The following is a 24322-nucleotide window of genomic DNA, read 5'->3' as shown; positions in this document are numbered from 1 at the left end:
CCGATGTCCAAAACAATAGTGTTCCTTCACCCTCTTTGCATCCCGATGTCCAAAACAATAGTACGGGCTTGGGAATGTGTGTTAGCCTGGGGTCGTGATAAGGTGAACAAAAGAACTCCCAGGTTCCATGTTCTGAGATACATTCCTGACATTCTTACGAACCACCTGGACTATCTGCTCCGTTACTAGTCCCAACCAATGAGTTACACTTCCACAACACCTTCGTTCGTCATCAGATCTTAGGCTTGTGGCCAGGTTTCATCAAAATCTTGTGTGTAGTTTCGGCGAACAGTGGAGACATGATGTCAATACACCTTCGTTCGTCATCAGATATTACGCTTGTGGCCAAGTTTCATCAAAATATTGTGTGTAGTTTCGGAGAATAGTGGAGACATGATGTCAATACACCTTCGTTAGTCATCAGATATTAGGCTTGTGGCCAGGTTACATCAAAATCGTGTGTTTACAAACTTTCCTTCAACATTTCCTTCATTCCCACTATAGTAAGGGAAACATATGAAAATCTGTTAACTAAATTGTTACCAACAAATTTCTTCACCAATATGTTTGTAAAGGTGTGTAATAACATGTGTTAAAATGTTGAAGGTCAACTCCCGTGGGAAACCCAGAAAAAAAGCTGTTGAATTCGGGTACCAAAAAATTATTTTCGAGAATTTTTATTTTTTTTAATCGGCCCTTAAGTAACTTATGAGGGGTCAAATAAGGGTTTTTCATGATTCTGAGTTGATTGTTAACATTTATATTTTCACTTTTACATTTACACACAAAGTAGCTTTTATTTCACATACATATATAATACTCAAGAGTTATTTCTCATTCACAATGTCAGAAGTTTCCACAGTCATTGTCTATGTCTTCTTCAGACTCAACAACATCATGACTGCAGTTTCTGCATGTAATGCCATTACAGACTCCACAGGCCGAGATGCACGTGACCCCATTCTTCTTGCAGCTGCATCGCCGGTTGCTGCAATCTCCATGACAATTACAGCTCGTGAACTGCAATAGCTCCTCAGGAGCCGTGGGGTCCAGTGTTGGAACTGGCTCATACCCATGCACACCTATTGTCCATCCATAGTCACTGGGGTTCAGAGACATGCTCTGTAGAAGGATCCAGTCCCGGGTCTGCAGGTAGGCACGGAGTGAATGTTGTGCAGCTGCACCCTCTGTTGGAGGTAGAGTCTCTGGTTTGATCACTCCTGCCGCTGCCTTCCTTGAGAACATGTTGTACCGAATTTCACCCTTCTTCATTTCCTTCAATCTCCTTCTCCTGGGAGGAACTCGATCTGTGTGCTCTGCTTTGCATCATTAGCATGGATTCTCTTCATCCAGCCATTCCAGTTGGAGTGTGGGAACTCAGGATCGTTGGCTTTGATCACCCAATCGTTGGCATCGCAAATGGTACAGTGTTTCTTCTGCTACCAAGTCGTTGATCCCTTCCAGGCGTCCAGTGACTTCAGTGCCCCAGTCATCCCCGCGACTCCGTGCTGTCTTCAGCAAGCTTGCCTTCAGTGTATCTGCAGTCAAATTATCTGGCACTCTGTATTTCTTTCTAGCTTGTGCTGGATTATTTTTGTAGAGCTGGGCTGGTTGGTTGCAAAGAATGCATACATCCTTATACAGGAGGTCAACTGACTGTGATCTTCTAGAACTGCAGCCAGTTGATGAACTGAACTCACAAGTAGTGCGTCTTCTCTTCAACTTTGATGACTCTTTCTCTGCCTTTGATGCTTGAGCTGACTTCTTGGTGGTTGCAACAAAGTTGTTGTACAGATCATTTTTACACTTCTGGTGGTACCTCAGTTTTCCTTCCTTTTGAGCCTCCTTCATACGTTCCACAACAGTAACATTTTCGACAGTTTCTGCTTGTTTCAATAAAGTTGAGTATCCCTTTGGAGTTGCCTGTATGAGCCTTTCAGCTGGTGTATCCGAGCGTGCACAGATGAAGCAATTGAGCACAGGTGGAGTAACGTCTTCATCCATATTGCTAGACTCCATGTCCTGCAAAGTAGAAAATGAGATATATTTATAAATTATTTTTCCACAAAGGAGTGTCTGTGGTGAAATATAAATGTTAACAATCAACTCAGAATCATGAAAAACCCTTATTTGACCCCTCATAAGTTACTTAAGGGCCGATTAAAAAAAATAAAAATTCTCGAAAATAATTTTTCGGTACCCGAATTCAACAGCTTTTTTTCTGGGTTTCCCACGGGAGTTGACCTTCAACATTTTAACACATGTTATTACACACCTTTACAAACATATTGGTGCAGAAATTTTTTGGTAACAATTTAGTTAACAGATTTGTGAAATATCTCATAAAATGCCCTTACTACTACTTTATACTATACTGGTCTTTTCACGGAGAATGTAAATGCATGCAATATTGAAAAAGGCAGGGAGACCAAGTTGATAATGTAGAACTAGTGGATTAAAAGCTTTTCCACCGAGTTTTGGGGGGGGGGGGGGGGATACAAAATCGAGGCTCGTGTAAGAGCTACCACATTGAACATGTAAACATCCACAGACACATAAACCATGCAATGAATGGAGCGAGAGATAAGAGGGAGAGGGAAGCACACAAGCACAACAATAGAAGAAAACAGGGATGTCGGTAGATCTGTGGAAGGGGGAGGGCTCTGGGTACATGGTACAAAGCAATTGAACACTACTAGCATTTTCTGGAAAGAAGTTGAGGATTTGAAGAGGCGGATTTGGGGTGAATTAACGGGGGTAGAAAAGATCAAGGTTTTGGATGGGGGAAGATAAGAGATGGTGGTGAACAGCTGTTTTAAAGACCTAGAGGGAGGAGTGGTATTGAAGTGAGTGACGAAGTTTGATCCAGAGGCGGAACAAAAGAGGAATGAAAGAGTGAAGGTCTTGATTTTGGTAGTTTAACCATAAGAGGATTGCTGGCAGATCTAGTGCGTCGTGAAGGAATATTTAGGGGACAGAGCACAGACAGAGCTGGGGGCGCAAGGCCGGAGAGGAGTCGGCAGAAGACAGAAAGACCACCAACCTGCCTGCGGTGAGAAAGAGAAAGGCCCTCGGAGTTAGCTTCATCGTGGGTGATTCCAATGATTCTGAATGCTTTGGTTTCAACAGCGTGAAGCCGAGCTAGGTGTGAGGCAGGAGCACCAGCCCAGAGGGGAGAACAGTACTCCATTGAGCTGCGGATGAAAGCCTTGTATGTGTTGAGGACCTCAGGTGTGCCAAGAAAGGACTTCGCACGACGGAGGATGCCCAGTCCACGACTGGCTTTGGAGGCCAGCTTGGAAATGTGGTTTTCCCAGGAAAGATCATGGCAGATAGTGAGGCGCAAAAGCTTGAGTGACAGAATTTCTTCAAGAGGATTGTTGAGAAAGTAGATGGTAGGGTACTGGTGTATTGAGCTGGCTGGCATGAAGTAATGGTGTATTGAGCTGGCTGGCATGTAGTTATGGTGTATTGAGCTGGCTGGCATGTAGTAATGGTGTATTGAGGTGGCTGGCATGTAATAATGGTGTATTGAGCTGGCTGGCATGTAGTAATGGTGTATTGAGCTGGCTGCCATGTAGTAATGGTGTATTGAGGTGGCTGCCATGTAATAATGGTGTGTTGAGGTGGCTGGCATGTAATAATGGTGTATTGAGCTGGCTGCCATGTAATAATGGTGTGTTGAGGTGGCTGGCATGTAATAATGGTGTATTGAGCTGGCTGCCATGTAATAATGGTGTATTGAGGTGGCTGCCATGTAATAATGGTGTGTTGAGGTGGCTGGCATGTAATAATGGTGTGTTGAGGTGGCTGCCATGTAGTAATGGTGTATTGAGCTGGCTGCCATGTAGTAATGGTGTATTGAGCTGGCTGCCATGTAGTAATGGTGTATTGAGCTGGCTGGCATGTAGTAATGGTGTGTTGAGGTGGCTGGCATGTAATCATGGTGTATTGAACTAGCTGGCATGTTGTAATGGTGTATTGAGCTGGCTGGCATGTAATAATGGTGTTGCATGTAGTTGAGCTGGCTAGCATGTAGTAATGGTGTATTGAGCTGGCTGGCATGTCCTAATGGTGTATTGAGGTGGCTGGCATGTAATAATGGTGTATTGAGCTGGCTGGTATGTAGTAATGGTGTGTTGAGCTGGCTGGCATGTTGTAATGGTGTATTGAGCTGGCTGGCATGTTGTAATGGTGTATTGAGCTAGCTGGCATGTTGTAATGGTGTGTTGAGCTGGCTGGCATGTAGTAATGGTGTATTGAGGTGGCTGGCATGTAATAATGGTGTATTGAGCTGGCTGGCATGTAATAATGGTGTATTGAGCTGGCTGGCATGTAGTAATGGTGTATTGAGCTGGCTAGCATGTAGTAATGGTGTATTGAGCTGGCTGGCATGTCGTAATGGTGTATTGAGGTGGCTGGCATGTAATAATGGTGTATTGAGCTGGCTGGCATGTTGTAATGGTGTGTTGAGCTGGCTGGCATGTGGTAATGGTGTATTGAGGTGGCTGGCATGTAATAATTTTGTATTGAGCTGGCTGGCATGTTGTAATGGTGTATTGATGTGGCTGGCATGTAATAATGGTGTGTTGAGCTGGCTGGCATGTTGTAATCGTGTATTGAGGTGGCTGGCATGTAATAATGGTGGGTTGAGCTGGCTGGCATGTTGTAATGGTGTATTGAGGTGGCTGGCATGTAATAATGGTGGGTTGAGCTGGCTGGCATGTTGTAATGGTGTATTGAGGTGGCTGGCATGTAATAATGGTGGGTTGAGCTGGCTGGCATGTAATAATCGTGTATTGAGGTAGCTGGCATGTAATAATGGTGGGTTGAGCTGGCTGGCATGTAATAATCGTGTATTGAGCTGGCTAGCATGTAGTAATGGTGTATTGAGCTGGCTGGCATGTCCTAATGGTGTATTGAGGTGGCTGGCATGTTATAATGGTGTATTGAGGTGGCTGGCATGTAATAATTGTGGGTTGAGCTGGCTGGCATGTTGTAATGGTGTATTGAGGTGGCTGGCATGTAATAATGGTGGGTTGAGCTGGCAGGCATGTTGTAATGGTGTATTGAGGTGGCTGGCATGTAATAATGGTGGGTTGAGCTGGCTGGCATGTTGTAATGGTGTATTGAGGTGGCTGCCATGTAATAATGGTGGGTTGAGCTGGCTGGCATGTTGTAATGGTGTATTGAGGTGGCTACCATGTAATAATGGTGGGTTGAGCTGGCAGGCATGTAATAATGGTTTATTGAGGTGTCTGGCATGTAATAATGGTGGGTTGAGGTGGCTGGTATGTAATAATGGTGGGTTGAGCTGGCTGGCATTTTGTAATGGTGTATTGAGGTGGCTGGCATGTAATAATGGTGTGTTGAGCTGGCTGGCATGTAATAATGGTGTATTGAGCTGGCTGGCATGTAGTAATGGTGTATTGGGCTGGCTGGCATGTTGTAATGGTGTATTGAGCTGGCTGGCATGTTGTAATGGTGTGTTGAGCTGGCTGGCATGTAGTAATGGTGTATTGAGCTGGCTGGCATGTAGTAATGGTGTATTGAGCTGGCTGGCATGTAATAATGGTGTATTGAGCTGGCTGGCATGTAGTAATGGTGTATTGAGGTGGCTGGCATGTAGTAATGGTGTATTGAGCTGGCTGGCATGTAGTAATGGTGTATTGAGGTGGCTGGCATGTAATAATCGTGTATTGAGGTGGCTAGCATGTAGTAATGGTGTATTGAGCTGGCTGGCATGTCGTAATGGTGTATTGAGGTGGCTGGCATGTAATAATGGTGTATTGAGCTGGCTGGCATGTTGTAATGGTGTGTTGAGCTGGCTGGCATGTGGTAATGGTGTATTGAGGTGGCTGGCATGTAATAATTTTGTATTGAGCTGGCTGGCATGTTGTAATGGTGTATTGATGTGGCTGGCATGTAATAATGGTGTGTTGAGCTGGCTGGCATGTTGTAATGGTGTATTGAGGTGGCTGGCATGTAATAATGGTGGGTTGAGCTGGCTGGCATGTTGTAATGGTGTATTGAGGTGGCTGGCATGTAATAATGGTGTGTTGAGCTGGCTGGCATGTTGTAATGGTGTATTGAGGTGGCTGGCATGTAATAATGGTGGGTTGAGCTGGCTGGCATGTTGTAATGGTGTATTGAGGTGGCTGGCATGTAATAATGGTGGGTTGAGCTGGCTGGCATGTAATAATCGTGTATTGAGGTAGCTGGCATGTAATAATGGTGGGTTGAGCTGGCTGGCATGTAATAATCGTGTATTGAGCTGGCTAGCATGTAGTAATGGTGTATTGAGCTGGCTGGCATGTCGTAATGGTGTATTGAGGTGGCTGGCATGTTATAATGGTGTATTGAGGTGGTTGGCATGTAATAATGGTGGGTTGAGCTGGCTGGCATGTTGTAATGGTGTATTGAGGTGGCTGGCATGTAATAATGGTGGGTTGAGCTGGCAGGCATGTTGTAATGGTGTATTGAGGTGGCTGGCATGTAATAATGGTGGGTTGAGCTGGCTGGCATGTTGTAATGGTGTATTGAGGTGGCTGCCATGTAATAATGGTGGGTTGAGCTGGCTGGCATGTTGTAATGGTGTATTGAGGTGGCTACCATGTAATAATGGTGGGTTGAGCTGGCTGGCATGTAATAATGGTTTATTGAGGTGTCTGGCATGTAATAATGGTGGGTTGAGGTGTCTGGCATGTAATAATGGTGTATTGAGGTGGCTGGCATGTAATAATGGTGGGTTGAGGTGGCTGGTATGTAATAATGGTGGGTTGAGCTGGCTGGCATTTTGTAATGGTGTATTGAGGTGGCTGGCATGTAATAATGGTGTGTTGAGCTGGCTGGCATGTAGTAATGGTGTATTGAGCTGGCTGGCATGTAGTAATGGTGTATTGAGCTGGCTGGCATGTTGTAATGGTGTATTGAGCTGGCTGGCATGTTGTAATGGTGTGTTGAGCTGGCTGGCATGTAGTAATGGTGTATTGAGCTGGCTGGCATGTAGTAATGGTGTATTGAGCTGGCTGGCATGTAATAATGGTGTATTGAGCTGGCTGGCATGTAGTAATGGTGTATTGAGGCGGCTGGCATGTAGTAATGGTGTATTGAGCTGGCTGGCATGTAGTAATGGTGTATTGAGGTGGCTGGCAAGTAATAATCGTGTATTGAGGTGGCTGGCATGTAGTAATGGTGTATTGAGCTGGCTGGCATGTAGTAATGGTGTATTGAGGTGGCTGGCATGTAATAATCGTGTATTGAGGTGGCTAGCATGTAGTAATGGTGTATTGAGCTGGCTGGCATGTCGTAATGGTGTATTGAGGTGGCTGGCATGTAATAATGGTTTATTGAGCTGGCTGGTATGTTGTAATGGTGTGTTGAGCTGGCTGGCATGTGGTAATGGTGTATTGAGGTGGCTGGCATGTAATAATTTTGTATTGAGCTGGCTGGCATGTTGTAATGGTGTATTGATGTGGCTGGCATGTAATAATGGTGTGTTGAGCTGGCTGGCATGTTGTAATGGTGTATTGAGGTGGCTGGCATGTAATAATGGTGGGTTGAGCTGGCTGGCATGTTGTAATGGTGTATTGAGGTGGCTGGCATGTAATAATGGTGTGTTGAGCTGGCTGGCATGTTGTAATGGTGTATTGAGGTGGCTGGTATGTAATAATGGTGTATTGAGCTGGCTGGCATGTTGTAATGGTGTATTGAGGTGGCTGGCATGTAATAATGGTGTATTGAGGTGGCTGGCATGTAATAATCGTGTATTGAGGTGGCTGGCATGTAATAATTGTGTATTGAGCTGGCTGGCATGTAGTAATGGTGTATTGAGGTGGCTGGCATGTAGTAATGGTGTATTCAGCTGGCTGGCATGTAGTAATGGTGTATTGAGGTGGCTGGCATGTAGTAATCGTGTATTGAGGTGGCTGGCATGTAATAATGGTGTATTGAGCTGGCTGGCATGTAGTAATGGTGTATTGAGGTGGCTGGCATGTAGTAATGGTGTATTGAGCTGGCTGGCATGTAGTAATGGTGTATTGAGGTGGCTGGCATGTAATAATCGTGTATTGAGGTGGCTGGCATGTAGTAATGGTGTATTGAGCTGGCTGGCATGTAATAATCGTGTATTGAGGTGGCTGGCATGTAGTAATGGTGGGTTGAGGTGGCTGGTATGTAATAATGGTGGGTTGAGCTGGCTGGCATTTTGTCATGGTGTATTGAGGTGGCTGGCATGTAATAATGGTGTGTTGAGCTGGCTGGCATGTAGTAATGGTGTATTGAGCTGGCTGGCATGTAGTAATGGTGTATTGAGCTGGCTGGCATGTTGTAATGGTGTATTGAGCTGGCTGGCATGTTGTAATGGTGTGTTGAGCTGGCTGGCATGTAGTAATGGTGTATTGAGCTGGCTGGCATGTAGTAATGGTGTATTGAGCTGGCTGGCATGTAATAATGGTGTATTGAGCTGGCTGGCATGTAGTAATGGTGTATTGAGGTGGCTGGCATGTAGTAATGGTGTATTGAGCTGGCTGGCATGTAGTAATGGTGTATTGAGGTGGCTGGCATGTAATAATCGTGTATTGAGGTGGCTGGCATGTAGTAATGGTGTATTGAGCTGGCTGGCATGTAGTAATGGTGTATTGAGCTGGCTGGCATGTTGTAATGGTGTATTGAGCTGGCTGGCATGTTGTAATGGTGTGTTGAGCTGGCTGGCATGTAGTAATGGTGTATTGAGCTGGCTGGCATGTTGTAATGGTGTATTGAGGTGGCTGGCATGTTGTAATGGTGTATTGAGCTGGCTGGCATGCAGTAATGGTGTATTGAGCTGGCTGGCATGTAATAATCGTGTATTGAGGTGGCTGGCATGTAATAATCGTGTATTGAGCTGGCTGGCATGTAGTAATGGTGTATTGAGCTGGCTGGCATGTTGTAATGGTGTATAGAGCTGGCTGGCATGCAGTAATGGTGTATTGAGGTGGCTGGCATGTAATAATCGTGTATTGAGGTGGCTGGCATGTAATAATTGTGTATTGAGCTGGCTGGCATGTAGTAATGGTGTATTGAGGTGGCTGGCATGTAGTAATGGTGTATTCAGCTGGCTGGCATGTAGTAATGGTGTATTGAGGTGGCTGGCATGTAGTAATCGTGTATTGAGGTGGCTGGCATGTAATAATGGTGTATTGAGCTGGCTGGCATGTAGTAATGGTGTATTGAGGTGGCTGGCATGTAGTAATGGTGTATTGAGCTGGCTGGCATGTAGTAATGGTGTATTGAGGTGGCTGGCATGTAATAATCGTGTATTGAGGTGGCTGGCATGTAGTAATGGTGTATTGAGCTGGCTGGCATGTAATAATCGTGTATTGAGGTGGCTGGCATGTAGTAATGGTGTATTGAGCTGGCTGGCATGTAATAATCGTGTATTGAGGTGGCTGGCATGTAGTAATGGTGTATTGAGCTGGCTGGCATGTAATAATCGTGTATTGAGCTGGCTGGCATGTAGTAATGGTGTATTGAGCTGGCTGGCATGTAATAATCGTGTATTGAGGTGGCTGGCATGTAGTAATGGTGTATTGAGGTGGCTGGCATGTAATAATCGTGTATTGAGGTGGCTGGCATGTAATAATGGTGTATTGAAGTGGCTGGCATGTAATAATGGTGTATTGAGGTGGCTGGCATGTAATAATGGTGTATTGAGGTGGCTGGCATGTAGTAATGGTGTATTGAGGTGGCTGCCATGTAATAATGGTGTATTGAGGTGGCTGCCATGTAATAATGGTGTATTGAGGTGGCTGCCATGTAATAATGGTGTATTGAGGTGGCTGGCATGTAGTAATGGTGTATTGAAGTGGCTGGCATGTAATAATGGTGTATTGAGGTGGCTGCCATGTAATAATGGTGTATTGAGGTGGCTGCCATGTAATAATGGTGTATTGAGGTGGCTGCCATGTAATAATGGTGTATTGAGGTGGCTGCCATGTAATAATGGTGTATTGAGGTGGCTGCCATGTAATAATGGTGTATTGAGGTGGCTGCCATGTAATAATGGTGTATTGAGGTGGCTGCCATGTAATAATGGTGTATTGAGGTGGCTGCCATGTAATAATGGTGTATTGAGGTGGCTGCCATGTAATAATGGTGTATTGAGGTGGCTGCCATGTAATAATGGTGTATTGAGGTGGCTGCCATGTAATAATGGTGTATTGAGGTGGCTGCCATGTAATAATGGTGTATTGAGGTGGCTGCCATGTAGTAATGGTGTATTGAGGTGGTAGACACTTGTGGGTTTGTATTGCGATCGTTCAGTCGGGTGCTCTGTTGATTTTTGTGTGCACAAGAGGTTCGTATTTATCATCGAATCAGTGATGCCACGGGTCATTGAAAGTTAATCAATTAAGCAATTAGTGCAGGCAATTTAGTCACAAATAGCGATTCACAAAGTGGTGCTGTGTCTGCATGTGGCATCGAGCAACTACGGTCGTGTGTTTCACATTCTGTTCCCGCCTACTCGACCCGGCCTTGCCTTGCCTTGCCCTGCCCTGCTCCGCACGCCATGGACAGCTGAACCGGTGGAAAACAGAGCGAGGGAAAGCCGGGCCTGGTGCTGTGCAGGCATGTCCTGTCGGCCCGAGGTCTGCGACCGGGTTCAGGGAGACTCTCCGCGGGTCCTGCGGGACTCGGGCCGCCTGGACGTGCTCGCTGTGGCAGTAACTGTGTTCCGTCTGCGGCGGCAGTTGGAGCCGGTACTGGGCCCAGGCCGGGCCATCCGGGACCTGGCACGGTGAGAATGAGCCTACTCGGACGCTGTCCGCATCCCGCATCTCTCGCACCATTTCGCTATTGATCTGCGCTGTCCGTACAGTGTATCTTTATTCGGAGGGAGGGAGATTATTCATAGCGTTTTTCATTGAAATGTCCGCACTGTATAGTGTATGTGTGATGTGTATGCATGCTCGGTTTGTACGCGTCAACATTGAGTCTCCAAATCGTACCGAGTGCCGTCTCGAACATTCATTTGTTGTGTGGCTGGTTTCACTCGGACAAGCTGCTTGGACAGATCTGTCTCGGCTCGGCTCGGTGACGCCGACGTTCCACGTGTTCACCTCTGATCGCTTCTTCACGGTGTGTTGGACGTTCTGCTGTCGATGTCGCCCGCGGTACTTCCGCAAATCGAAATCTGTCTGCACACACCGTGATCACTCACGTGGTGTTGCCTTTATTGGGACATTAAATCTGTTGACACTTGTTTCTGTCTTGGTGTCGGACGGTCCGACTGTCCCGACGATTGGTGTCGGACACATTACTTTCTCTCTATTGCAGTGTCGGTCTGTCTGTCTGCATAAGGTAGTATATATATATATATATATATATATATATATATATATATATATATATATATGTATATGTATATGTATATGTATATGTATATGTATATATATATATATGTATATGTATATGTATATGTATATGTATATATATATATATGTATATGTATATGTATATGTATATGTATATATATATATATATATATATATGTATATGTATATGTATATGTATATGTATATATATATATATATATATATATGTATATGTATATGTATATGTATATATATATGTATATGTATATATATGTATATATATATATGTATATGTATATGTATATATATATATATATATATATATATATATATATATATATATATATATATGTGTGTGTAATGTATATATGTGTGTAATGTATATATGTGTGTAATGTATATATGTGTGTAATGTATATATGTGTGTAATGTATGTATGTGTGTAATGTATGTATGTGTGTAATGTATGTATGTGTGTAATGTATGTGTGGTATGTATGTATGTATGTGTGTTATGTATGTATGTATATGTATGTGTGTTATGTATGTATATATATTTAACCGAAGGTTGATGGTTAGACAGAGCTAATGTTTCATTCACCACTGCCTGTTTGTCTGTTTGGGGGCAGGAGCCAGGATATCCCAAAAAAGTTATGGACGGATTTGGACGAAATTTGGTGGAGAGATTGGGGATGTGACAACTGACAATGATGAATTGATTCGACTTTGGTGAAGATCTGGATCCGGATCAGAGAATTTTAAAAGTGATTTTTCACCATTGCAAGATTGTACCAAAAACGATATAAAAGCACGATATCTCAAAAGGTTGTGGACAGATTGGGTGTGTTACAAGGATGAATTGGTTCGATTTTGGTGAAGATCCAGGATCTGCATATATGAGAATTTAAAATAAAAAAACTGATTATTGGGATGATGGGGCCAAAAATGATATGAATGAATGATCGTTTTAAGGCCATTTTCCCCGCTAGAGCGAGGGTTAGCCTTGTGGGCCCCATGACAATCATGGTTCCTGTTTGAGGCAATGTTTTTATGGCCGGATGCCCTTCCTGACGCCAACCCTTAGTCGCCTCTTGCAATGCGCAGGGATACGGTGTACCTATTCTAAATCGAGGTACACACCAGGATCATTCATCCCAGCAAGCTGGTACTCAATTTGCCGACCTCGGAAGGATGACAGGCTGAGTCAACCACCCTCGTGTTAATTCAGCGATCGACCGGGATTCAAACTCAGGATCCTGGGATCCCAAGCCGGCACCCTAACCGCTAAGCCAACACCAGGCTCATTGGTATCTCCCTGGTATTCAGAATCATTGGTATCTCCCGCGATGAAAAAGCAACAATGTGGTCCTCAATGTGGACCTCAAGCAACAATGTGGTCCTCAATGTGGACTTCAAGCAAAATTGACTTCTACACAAATGTGGAGGGTTTCATTCCAAAGTAGAAAGAGAATGGAGAAGAAAGAGGATGGTAGAGAAGATGTTGGGGTTCTAGGGCACACAAGGCATAGAAAAAAAACATAACGCATTAACAGCTTGTCAAAAGCCTAAATGAATACATAATAAATGTACATGATACAAAAACAAACATTCTCTGGAACCCAAACATAAATCATATGAAACGAGCACATAGTGAATAAAACATAACAGAATTAGAACGGTATTCGGTAGAGTGGATACCTCCATCAGGCTGAACAGTTTACGTTTTGTATCCCACTGATAGGCTAGATCTGGATCCAGACCTGAACCAAAATCGAATCGGCTTGTTCTTGTCACCGAAGCAACTCATCTACCAAGTTTTTTTTCATACCTTGTCTACGAAATTTTGAGATATCATTCTTCATATCATTTTTGGTTTGAAGCCATTGGTTTAAAAGCTTTGGTTTTGGTTTTGGCTTGAGGCCCACATTGAGGACCACATTGTTGCTTGTGGTCCACTTGAGGAAAAACCACATTTCCAAGCTGGCCTCCAAAGCCAGTCCCCGACTGGGCATCCTCCGTCGTGCGAAGCTCAGGCACACCTGAGCTCCTCACCACATACAAGGCTTTCATCCACAGCTCAATGGAATACTGCCCTCGCCTCTGGGCCGGTGCTCCTGCCTCACACCTAGCTCGGCTTCACGCGGTTGAAACCAAAGCTTTCAAAATCATTGGAATCTCCCGCGATGAAGCTGATGCGAGGACCTTTCACTCGCTCACCGCAGGCAGGTTGGTGGTCTTTCTGTCTTCTACCGACTCCTCTCCGGCCTAGCTCCCCCAGCTCTGTCTGTGCTCTGTCCGCCAAATAATCCTACAGGTCGCACAAGATCTGCCAGCAACCCTCTTTTTACCTTCGCAAAAGCGGAAGGTTATGTTTTGATCGCTGTGTATTTATTTGTATGTCTGTGTGTGTGTGTGTGTGTGTATGTTATTCGCATAACTCAAAAAGTATTCAACCGAATTGCATGAAATTTGGTGGGATGATTGGTTATTATACGGGACACATTTGATTAGATTTTGGGAGCAATCGGGTCAAAGGTCAAGGTCAAGGTCACGAAAAGGTCAAAATCGTATTTTTACCATAGCGCGGTCAATTTTTATCCAATTGGCATGCAACTAATGCCAAAATGTTCAGAATTCAATGCCCGATCTTGTGATATACGACATGACCCAGTGAAGACATTACCCTTGTTAGCGGTTGGGGGTCAAAGGTCAGGGGGGTCACGACCTTGCAAAATGTGCGTTTTTTGTCATAACTCGGTCAATTCTTATCCGATTTGCATGAAATCAGCACCAAACTGTTCACTGTTCTGTTCCCTACACTCCCATGCCAAGTACAGAACAGTAGCTGCGGCGAAGGTATGCGCTCTACCGAGTGCCCGTTCTAGTTTTATACAGGATCGAGGCTCGTGAAAGAGCTAACATTTATCACGCAAAAAATCAAAACAGACACACAAAGTATATAATAAGGGGAGCTATATAATAAGGGGAGCGGTAGACAAGATGGGGAGAGAAGGGGAAAATCTGGTGAAACTGCCAAAATCAAGACTCTCTGCTCACCTTCACTCTTTCATCCCTCTTTTCTCCCACCTCTGGATCAAACTCCCTTACTCTCCTCAATCCCACTCCTCCCTCCAGGTATTTAAAACAGCTGTTCGCCACCATCTCTTATCTTCCCCCATCCAAAACCTTGATCTTTTCTACCCCTGCTAATTCACCCCAGATCCACCTTTTTGAAATACCAACTTCTTTCCTGGAAGTCCTGGCAGTGTCCATGTGTATTATACCTCTCCCACCCCTCCCCCACTTCCCACGCCTCCTCCCCCCAAGCCCTCTCCCTCCCACAGATCTCCCGATGTCCCTGTTCTCTACTCTTGTACTTGTGTGCTTCCCCCTCTATCCCCATCTTGTCTCCCGCTCCCTTTATTACATGTTTTATGTGTCCGTTTATGTTTTTGTGATTAACGAATAGCTCTTACACGAGCCTCGGTCTTGTATACAAAAAAATAAAATAATAATAAAGGCATTGGGGGAGATCAGAGGTGTGTGTGTGTGTGTGTGTGTGTGTGTGTGTGTGTGTGTGTGTGTGTGTGTGTGTGTGTGTGTGTGTGTGTGTGTGTGTGTGTTATTTTGATGCTTAGTGATTATTGCTATGTTGTACTGTTCTAACGTATATGTTCTAATGTACTGTAGAAAGAGGACGAGATGGAAGGGAAGTGGTGTGAGAATGGTGAAGGGTAGGCAGGGACAGAAATACAAGTTTGTGTGGCAAGGGTGCCTGGAGGGCGTGAATGGTGTTGGTGTCCTGTTTTCTGAGGAGTTTGTAGACAGTGTGGTGAGTGTGACTAGAGTGAGTGATAGGTTGATGATGGTGAAAATGATGATTGGAAAGCTCTTGGTGAACGTCATCTCGGGATATGCTCCGCAGGTTGGTCGAAGCGATGAAGAGAAGGACAAGTTCTGGTGTGCGATAGAGAAGCTGATGGAAAACGTGAAAGATGAGGAAGTTGTTGTGGTCGGAGGAGACCTAAATGGACATGTGGGAAGGAGTATGGATGGTTTTGACGGAGTTCATGGGGGTTACGGATATGGTGTGAGAAATGGAGAAGGTGAAAGGATTTTGGAGTTTGCTGATGGAGCTGATTTGTTGATTTGTAATACTCAGTTCCAGAAAGAGGATAATAAGCTTGTTACATACACATCAGGTGGGTCGATGACAACCGTTGACTACCTGATGGTGCGTAGGCGAGATAGGGGGCACCTCCGGGACACAAAGGTGATCCCGGGGGAGGAGGCTGTTTCACAGCACCACTTGGTTGTCTGCGACGTAAGGGTGAAAGGTGCGAGGAGAGCTCGGCGGGTGAAGTACCAACCGAGAATGAAGGTGTGGAGGTTGAAAGAGGTGACAGTAAGGGAGGCATTAAAAGAGAGGCTGAGTAGTAGACTACGGATTTTTATGTTAAGAAAATAGGCCTTTTATGTTTTGAAAAGCGGAATTTTTTTTTTTTTATGTGAAAAAATCCCGAAATATTTTTTCCCCCCGTTTTATTCATTTTTTATTATTACCAAGTTTTTCAGAAATCAGTCAAAAAAAGAACAAAAAATGGTAAGCTTTTTCCTGCACAACATTAAGCACTCTGGGCTAGTAAACAGGCAAAAAATGACGTTCAGGTACCTTTATTGCAACCGCATTGTTTGATAAGTAGAAGACTAGAAGAAATTGACAAGACCCTTTTAGGAACGGTTAAAGTAGGTGTTTGAAATCATTATCTTGGTAATGTTCTCCTTGGTGAGGCGGTGTCGGCGGTCGGTGAGGACGTTTCTGTAGACGGAGAAGGACCTTTCCACGTCGACGCTGACGATGGGGCAGTACCTCAAGAGGGGGATGTCAGCAAGCTTGACTCCAGCCGGCACACCAACCTCAGATCCGTGCTGATCTCCATCCAGGATCAAAGCCACTGTCCTCAGCACACCAATGTCGGGATTGCGCTGCAGCACCGCCTTGAACTTGGTGAGCAGAATCTCCTTACGGCAGCCTCGGATCTTTTCGAGCTCCTCCTTGGCCTGATCAAGGAGCTGGAAGGCCTTGGCCAGCTCCATGCCGGCCTCCTCCAGCTGCTTAAGGATCTTCGGGATGAACGACACGTGGGCATTTAAGAAGACCAAACTGAGCTTGATGTCCGCCTTTCCGAACAGGTCCTTGGCACTCCGGATTGCCATCGCGTCGTCATCGTTCAGCTGGTCCACAATGTCCTTGACGGCCTCGAAGTGCTCGGCGTAAAACACCGCGGCGTCGATCCATGTCCCCCACCGAGTCAGAATGGGCTCCGGGGGTAGAGAAAGATTGGGCTGCTGCTCCTTCCAAAAGACAACATGCGACGGGGCTTTGACGAACACCTTCTTCGTCGTGGCAATCAGGTCGTTGACGTCCTTGAACATTTCTCGGACTGTCTCGCAGACACGGTGGAGCGCGTGGGCAACGCAAGTCACATGCAGCAAATCCGGGAAGAGTTCCTTCAGGGCATGGCCGGCCGTGATCATATAGGCCGCGGCGTCGCTGACGAGGACCTCGAGGCACTCCGGCTTGAAATCAGGCCAAAGATAGCGCAGCGTGTCATTGACTGCACGTACGATCTCCCCGGAGTTGGTCTTCTCCAGAAACATGCACTGGACGAGGTGGGGACGAAAGTACCCCTCCTTGGACAAGCATCCCGCGATGATGTTGGCCACATATCGACCTGCCGAATCGGTCGTCTCGTCGACGGACAGCCAGATGGGCTGCTGTCCGAGGTCGGCACGGATCCCCGCCAAGGCCTCGTCGTAGCACTTGTCGAGGTAGTGCTTTCGAATCCAGCTTTCATCGGGGATCTGGAGAGTGATGTGCTTCTCCAGGAACGACCGGAGGGCAGGGTTTTCCAATTTCGACCATGGGATGCCAGCGGCCAGCATGGCCTGGCACAGCTCCTGAGCCACGACGTCGCACTTGTGCCTCTTTCCGCCACCAAAGTCCTCCATGGTGGCTTGCGTGACCGTCCTCTTCTTCTTCAAGGCCAAGTTGCTCTTGTGGCGGTCTCCTCGGACATGTTGGGCCAGCTCAGACTTCTGCTTCGCCCGGAAAGTCTTTTCACAAGCTCGACAGAAAGCCATGTCACTCGACACGTACTTGAAGGTGGCCCCATCGCCGCCAGCGTTGAATTCCTTCAGCCACTTGTCACGAAGAGCAGCACTCATCTTGATAGGAGACTTGTTCACACTTTGTGTACACTCTCTCACTGTAGTACACCGCCTCACTGCTGTACACGCTGGGGACGCAAGTGGACGCAACGTTTTGTTTTTGAGATCGATCGCAGGTAAAAATTTCGATCGCAGTTAAAAATTTCGACCGCAGTTAAAAATTTCGAAAAATTCCTAATTTTTTTTAGCGTTGCCAGACATTTTCGACCAAAAAGGGCATTTTATTTTATTTTTTCCGAAAAAGGGCGAAATATTTTTTTCCTCCGAAAATAGCAAAATAATTTTTTTGCGCGCAAAAAAACTGTTTTATGTGAAAAAATATTTTTTATTTTTTCACATAAAAATCCGATGTATACTGAGTAGGGTCGAGGATGATGTGGTTGAGCTTGAAAGTGGTTGGATGTCAATGAAAGCTAGTCTGTTGGGAGACAAATGGACAAAATGTGGATGTGATGGACAAAATGTGGATGGACAAAAGGATCACCGAGGCACTCGGAAACATGGTGGTGGGATGATGAAGTTGGAAAGAGGATTGACGAGAAGAGGAAGAAGTTCAAGGAGTGGCAGAAGGCGAAGGGTACGGGAGCAGAAACAGCAGAGCATGAAAGTTATAAGGCAGCCAGGAAGGCTGCAAAGAAAGAGGTAGCAAAGGCGCAGGAGGCAGGTAGGAAAATGTTCGGAGAACGCTTGGATTCGGAAGAGGGTCAGAAAGCAGTATTCAGGATTGCAAAGCAGATAGCGAAAGAGGTGTGATGTGATGGGAGTGAGTTGCTTGAAGGATGAAGTGGGACAAATCGTTGTCGACCCAGATGGAATTAAAGGAAGATGGAAAAGATATATGGAAATGCTGTTGAATACAGAGAATGAATGGGATGGCAACATAGAGAGTAACCCAGTTTTAGGACCGGCAGAGAAGATAACTGAGAAGGAAGTTGAGGAAGCGATAAAAGCAATGAAGGGTAGAAAAGCGGGAGGGCCGACGGGAGTTGTGGGAGATATGTTGAAGGCAGCAGGAAGTTGGGGTGTGAAGAGAATGACAGAGATCTGTAATCTGGTGGTGAAAGAAGGCCGCATTCCAGTGGATTGGGAACTGAGTACCCTTGTCCCTCTATACAAGGGGAAAGGTGACCCTCTGGAGTGTGGCTCGTACCGAGCGATAAAGATATTGGAGCATGGAATGAAGGTATTGGAAAGGGTGTTGGAGAGGAGGATAAGGAACAAAGTGAAGATCGACGAAATGCAGTTTGGATTCATGCCAGGAAGAGGAACGACAGACGCGCTTTTCATTGTGAGGCAGTTGCAGGAGAAGTACATGGAGAAGAGGAAGAAGTTGTTTCTTGGGTTTGTTGATCTGGAGAAAGCATTCGATCGGGTTCCACGCAAAGTATTGACATGGGCATTGAGGAAGTTAGGAGTGAAGGAATGGTTGATCAGAGTAGTGATGGCAATGTAAAAAAGAGCGCGCACAGCTGTAAGGACGAAGGACGGGAACAGTGGTGAGTTTGAGGTGAAGATGGGAGTGCATCAGGGGTCGGTACTAAGTCCACTACTATTTGTAGCTGTGATGGAGGTGCTGGCTCAGAACGTAAAGGAGGGTTTACCGTGGGAGTTGTTGTATGCAGATGATCTGGTGTTGATTGCGGAAAGTATGGATGGACTGAAGGAAAAGATGAACACATGGAAGGAATGTATGGAGACAAAAGGTCTGAAGGTGAATATCGGAAAGACGAAGGTGATGGCAAGTGGTAAAGCATGTGGTGAGGTGGAAAGAACTGGGAAGTGGCCCTGTGCTGTGTGTAGGAAGGGTGTCGGAGTGAACTCCATTCAGTGTACAATGTGCGCTGAGTGGGTTCATCAAAAATGTGGTCTGAGAGGGTCATTAACCAGTGTGGCAGCTACATTCAAATGTAAGGTGTGCACAGAGGGAGCTGCAGATGGAGGAAATGTTGAGTTGGAGACGGCGTGAAGCTGGAAGGTGTGAAAACATTTTTCTACCTCGGAGACATGCTGAATGGAGAAGGTGGATCAGACTCGGCAACGGTTGCTCGAGTGAGATGTGCATGGAAGAAGTTTCAGGAATTGAGTGGCATGCTGATGATGAGGGGAGTGTCGTTGAAGCTGAAGGGAAAGGTGTATGCTGCATGTGTGAGAAGTGTTATGATTTATGGGAGCGAGACATGGGTAATGAACGTAGAGCAGCAACGAAGGTTGGAAAGGGTGGAAATGCGAATGGTTCGACGGATGTGCGGAGTATCGTTGAGAGAGAGGAAGACAAATGATGAATTGCGAAAGATGATGGGAATAGAGCCTGTGATTGATGCTGTGAAGAGGAACAGGTTGAGATGGTTTGGTCATGTGTTGAGGAAGGATGAAAGTGACTGGTTGAGAAGAGTGATGGAAATGAATGTAAAAGGAAGTGGAAGACGGGGAAGACCGAGAAAGACTTGGCTAAAGATGGTGGAAGAAGAAATGCGGGCAAGGGGGTTAACAAGGAGAGATGCAGAAAATAGGGCAAAATGGAGAAGATTGTCATGGGGACCGCAAGGCTAACCCCCGCTCTAGCAGGGAAAATGGCCTTTAAAATGCATGTTGTTGTTGTTGTTGTTGTACTGTTCTAACGTATGTGGAATATGCTTGGCAGGGTTAGTTGTATACTGTATTCTGATGTACCTTGCTCTGTTATAGATCGTTTGTGCTGCCAAAGCATTTTCTTAGCCAGGGTTATTCTGGGTGGATTGTCATTGCCTTCCCAGCAGTAGATGAGGACAGAAATTTGGAATATTTTCAGGGCGTGGGCAGGCTACTCTTAGCGAAGGACACCGTGGGATCTTTTGACATCCACCAACTAATTCCGGCAGATGGGAAACCCAAGTTTATATTCCATCCATGTGACTGCGCACACATTGATGAATCACTCTACCTGTGAAAGCCCAAGATGACAGTTTATAGCTGGGTTGGGATTCGAACCCAGGCTAGACAGCATGGAGACGAGTGTGCGTACCTCTGGGTCATACTGCCAACCCTTAATCGTATATTCGGTTATATTCACGAAAGTTTTTTCATTAATTATATATTGTTGATTAAAGTGTTCTGACAATTTGAGTATTTTTCCAGGTGTTGTTTGAGTTATATCATCTTACAGAAATGTTGTTCTATTTATGTTTTGCACGTCGTAGGTGTTATCAAGTCCTTTTATTGAAAGTTTTTTAAAAGGCTGATCAACACTTTTGTTCGCAACTTTTTTGGGGGAGGCGGGTTGGTGTTTCCGGCCACCGGGGACAATTTTAATGTGGATATTCCAATTCTCATTTTTATTGATATTTTTCCAAAAAGAAAAACTTGTTACATGTTTCCTCGAATTCATAGGCCGCATTAAAAAAATAAATAAATAAAATTCCATCAAAATTCGATTTGTACGCATTATTATGAGATCCCATTTAATCATAGGAGATTTTTTTGTATCAGCGCGGTGCAGAAAATCGAGCATTCCATTTACAGTTTCCACCATTGACTAACTTGTGCTTCTTTTGCTCTTCCTTCGTACATTCTCAAGCAAATCCGTGGTTCATGAAATGTTAAGTAAATAATATTGCAATACTGTATCAACTTCCACTAATTGTTTCCTTTGATACATACCCAGAGGTTTGTTGTTGCTGCTCCATTTTATGTTTTGAACTCATTCCACTTCACTTTTCCGAACTGACTAAAAGTTTGTTTTCTGACGTCATTAATTTTATCAGTAAATCAAACATGTTGAATCGTTTATTGTTTTGACACTTTGTAAAGACATTGTATGACATTTTGACACTTGTATGACTTTGAACAGATGGACTTCCCCGAGGTCGTCACTTCTGTGTTGTTTTATCGTGAACCTCCTGCTACTACTACTGTCAGAAGGTACAGTTGTTTTTTTTCCTAACACTCAATGATTTTTGAGATTGACTTGAAAAATACATTCTATTTAATGATCCATACCAAAGCATTTTGGCTTCACATAGTCATGTGTTTCACGTATGTACTGTGAATTGGCTTAATGCACCTTGGCTAATTATCGTTATTAGTCCCTTACCGGTGTACACCAGAGGGGACTATAGGTTTGCACTCCGTCCCTCCGTCTGTCAGTCTGTCCGTCTGTCAGTCCGTCACGCAAAGAACAGTTTTCCGGACTTTTTTTTCTAAACTCTTAACGCTATTGATTTCAAACTTGGTACATGCTTTCCTCATGATAAGTTACAGATCAAGTTCGAACTTCACGACGTTTCGATCATTTTTGACAAAGTTATGGCACTTTGAACTTTGGGAATTTCCCCAACAGTTTTCTAGACGACAGACTGCCGGTAGGGGACATGTATTGCAGCGCAATAGTCAGAATGCTTGGTTATTATCAGTCTTCTGGGGCTGTTCCTTTATATTAATAGTAAGGGCATTTTATGAGATATTTCACAAATCTGTTAACTAAATTGTTACCAAAAAATTTCTTCACCAATATGTTTGTAAAGATGTGTAATAACATGTGTTAAAATGTTGAAGTTCAACTCCCGTGGGAAACCCAGAAAAAAAGCTGTTGAATTCGGGTACCGAAAAATTATTTTCGAGAATTTTTATTTTTTTTAATTGGCCCTTAAGTAACTTATGAGGGGTCAAATAAGGGTTTTTCATGATTCTGAGTTGATTGTTAACATTTATATTTTCACTTTTACATTTACACACAAACTAGCTTTTATTTCACATACATATATAATACTCAAGAGTTATTTCTCATTCACAATGTCAGAAGTTTCCACAGTCATTGTCTATGTCTTCTTCAGACTCAACAACATCATGACTGCAGTTTCTGCATGTAATGCCATTACAGACTCCACAGGCCGAGATGCACGTGACCCCATTCTTCTTGCAGCTGCATCGCCGGTTGCTGCAATCTCCATGACAATTACAGCTCGTGAACTGCAATAGCTCCTCAGGAGCCGTGGGGTCCAGTGTTGGAACTGGCTCATACCCATGCACACCTATTGTCCATCCATAGTCACTGGGGTTCAGAGACATGCTCTGTAGAAGGATCCAGTCCCGGGTCTGCAGGTAGGCACGGAGTGAATGTTGTGCAGCTGCACCCTCTGTTGGAGGTAGAGTCTCTGGTTTGATCACTCCTGCCGCTGCCTTCCTTGAGAACATGTTGTACCGAATTTCACCCTTCTTCAATTCCTTCAATCTCCTTCTCCTGGGAGGAACTCGATCTGTGTGCTCTGCTTTGCATCATTAGCATGGATTCTCTTCATCCAGCCATTCCAGTTGGAGTGTGGGAACTCAGGATCGTTGGCTTTGATCACCCAATCGTTGGCATCGCAAATGGTACAGTGTTTATTCTGCTACCAAGTCGTTGATCCCTTCCAGGCGTCCAGTGACTTCAGTGCCCCAGTCATCCCCGCGACTCCGTGCTGTCTTCAGCAAGCTTGCCTTCAGTGTATCTGCAGTCAAATTATCTGGCACTCTGTATTTCTTTCTAGCTTGTGCTGGATTATTTTTGTAGAGCTGGGCTGGTTGGTTGCAAAGAATGCATACATCCTTATACAGGAGGTCAACTGACTGTGATCTTCTAGAACTGCAGCCAGTTGATGAACTGAACTCACAAGTAGTGCGTCTTCTCTTCAACTTTGATGACTCTTTCTCTGCCTTTGATGCTTGAGCTGACTTCTTGGTGGTTGCAACAAAGTTGTTGTACAGATCATTTTTACACTTCTGGTGGTACCTCAGTTTTCCTTCCTTTTGAGCCTCCTTCATACGTTCCACAACAGTAACATTTTCGACAGTTTCTGCTTGTTTCAATAAAGTTGAGTATCCCTTTGGAGTTGCCTGTATGAGCCTTTCAGCTGGTGTATCCGAGCGTGCACAGATGAAGCAATTGAGCACAGGTGGAGTAACGTCTTCATCCATATTGCTAGACTCCATGTCCTGCAAAGTAGAAAATGAGATATATTTAGAATTATTTTTCCACAAAGGAGTGTCTGTGGTGAAATATCAATGTTAACAATCAACTCAGAATCATGAAAAACCCTTATTTGACCCCTCATAAGTTACTTAAGGGCCGATTTAAAAAAATAAAAATTCTCGAAAATAATTTTTCGGTACCCGAATTCAACAGCTTTTTTTTGGGTTTCCCATGGGAGTTGACCTTCAACATTTTAACACATGTTATTACACACCTTTACAAACATATTGGTGAAGAAATTTTTTGGTAACAATTTAGTTAACAGATTTTCATATGTTTCCCTTACTATAAGGCTTTAGAACCGTTAAGTAAGGATGTAGAATCATTTCCTGTATTAAGATCAATGTTTCAAGTGAAGTTGTCCTTCATGCTGCCACTGAGGGGATGTTGCTGTCCAAATTTAATGGTTGGAGAGAGAGGACGACTCGTCCGGATCGGGTGCAGGATGTTACGGTGGTGGCATGGAACCTTTTTCTACAATGCTGCTACAACGAGGCCAGCAATTGGTTTCATGATGGCTTTCTGCACATTTGACCTGATTTTGAGAATTATTGATATTACCTACATATTAAAATAGCCGGATTTCTCCGTCTCTTGTTGTGAAGTGATTGTTGATTTGACTTGATCGTGTTCATTTTTTTTTTTTTTAAACTGATTTCATCAGATTTAAATACCTATATCAAGCCAGTGATGCCAGTGATGGCTTCATTACTCTATCATCTATCTTCTTTGCTGGTGATGTTGATCACTTTTTG

General features: G+C 44.6%; 1 protein-coding gene across 4 annotated transcripts in view; it reads left to right on the top strand.

Annotated features, from left to right (window-relative positions):
* The first annotated feature begins 10399 nt into the window (after nucleotides 1-10399).
* ZFYVE27 (zinc finger FYVE-type containing 27) overlaps nucleotides 10400-24322 on the top strand; it is a 168188-nt gene continuing 154265 nt past the window's right edge. For all 4 annotated transcript variants that reach the window (XM_078774332.1, XM_068110348.2, XM_068110349.2 and 1 more), the window contains exons 1-2: nucleotides 10400-10777; nucleotides 21411-21481. In XM_078774332.1, coding sequence (XP_078630458.1) covers nucleotides 10611-10777; nucleotides 21411-21481 — 238 coding nt within the window. In that variant the 5' untranslated portion in view covers nucleotides 10400-10610. The remainder of the gene's footprint in view (nucleotides 10778-21410; nucleotides 21482-24322) is intronic.

Source organism: Myxine glutinosa, chromosome 3 (genome assembly GCF_964187855.1).
Source record: "Myxine glutinosa chromosome 3, kmMyxGlut1.1, whole genome shotgun sequence".
Lineage (NCBI taxonomy): Eukaryota > Metazoa > Chordata > Myxini > Myxiniformes > Myxinidae > Myxine > Myxine glutinosa.
Note: the sequence above shows the minus strand (reverse complement) of the source record. Positions and strands in the feature narration are given on the sequence as shown.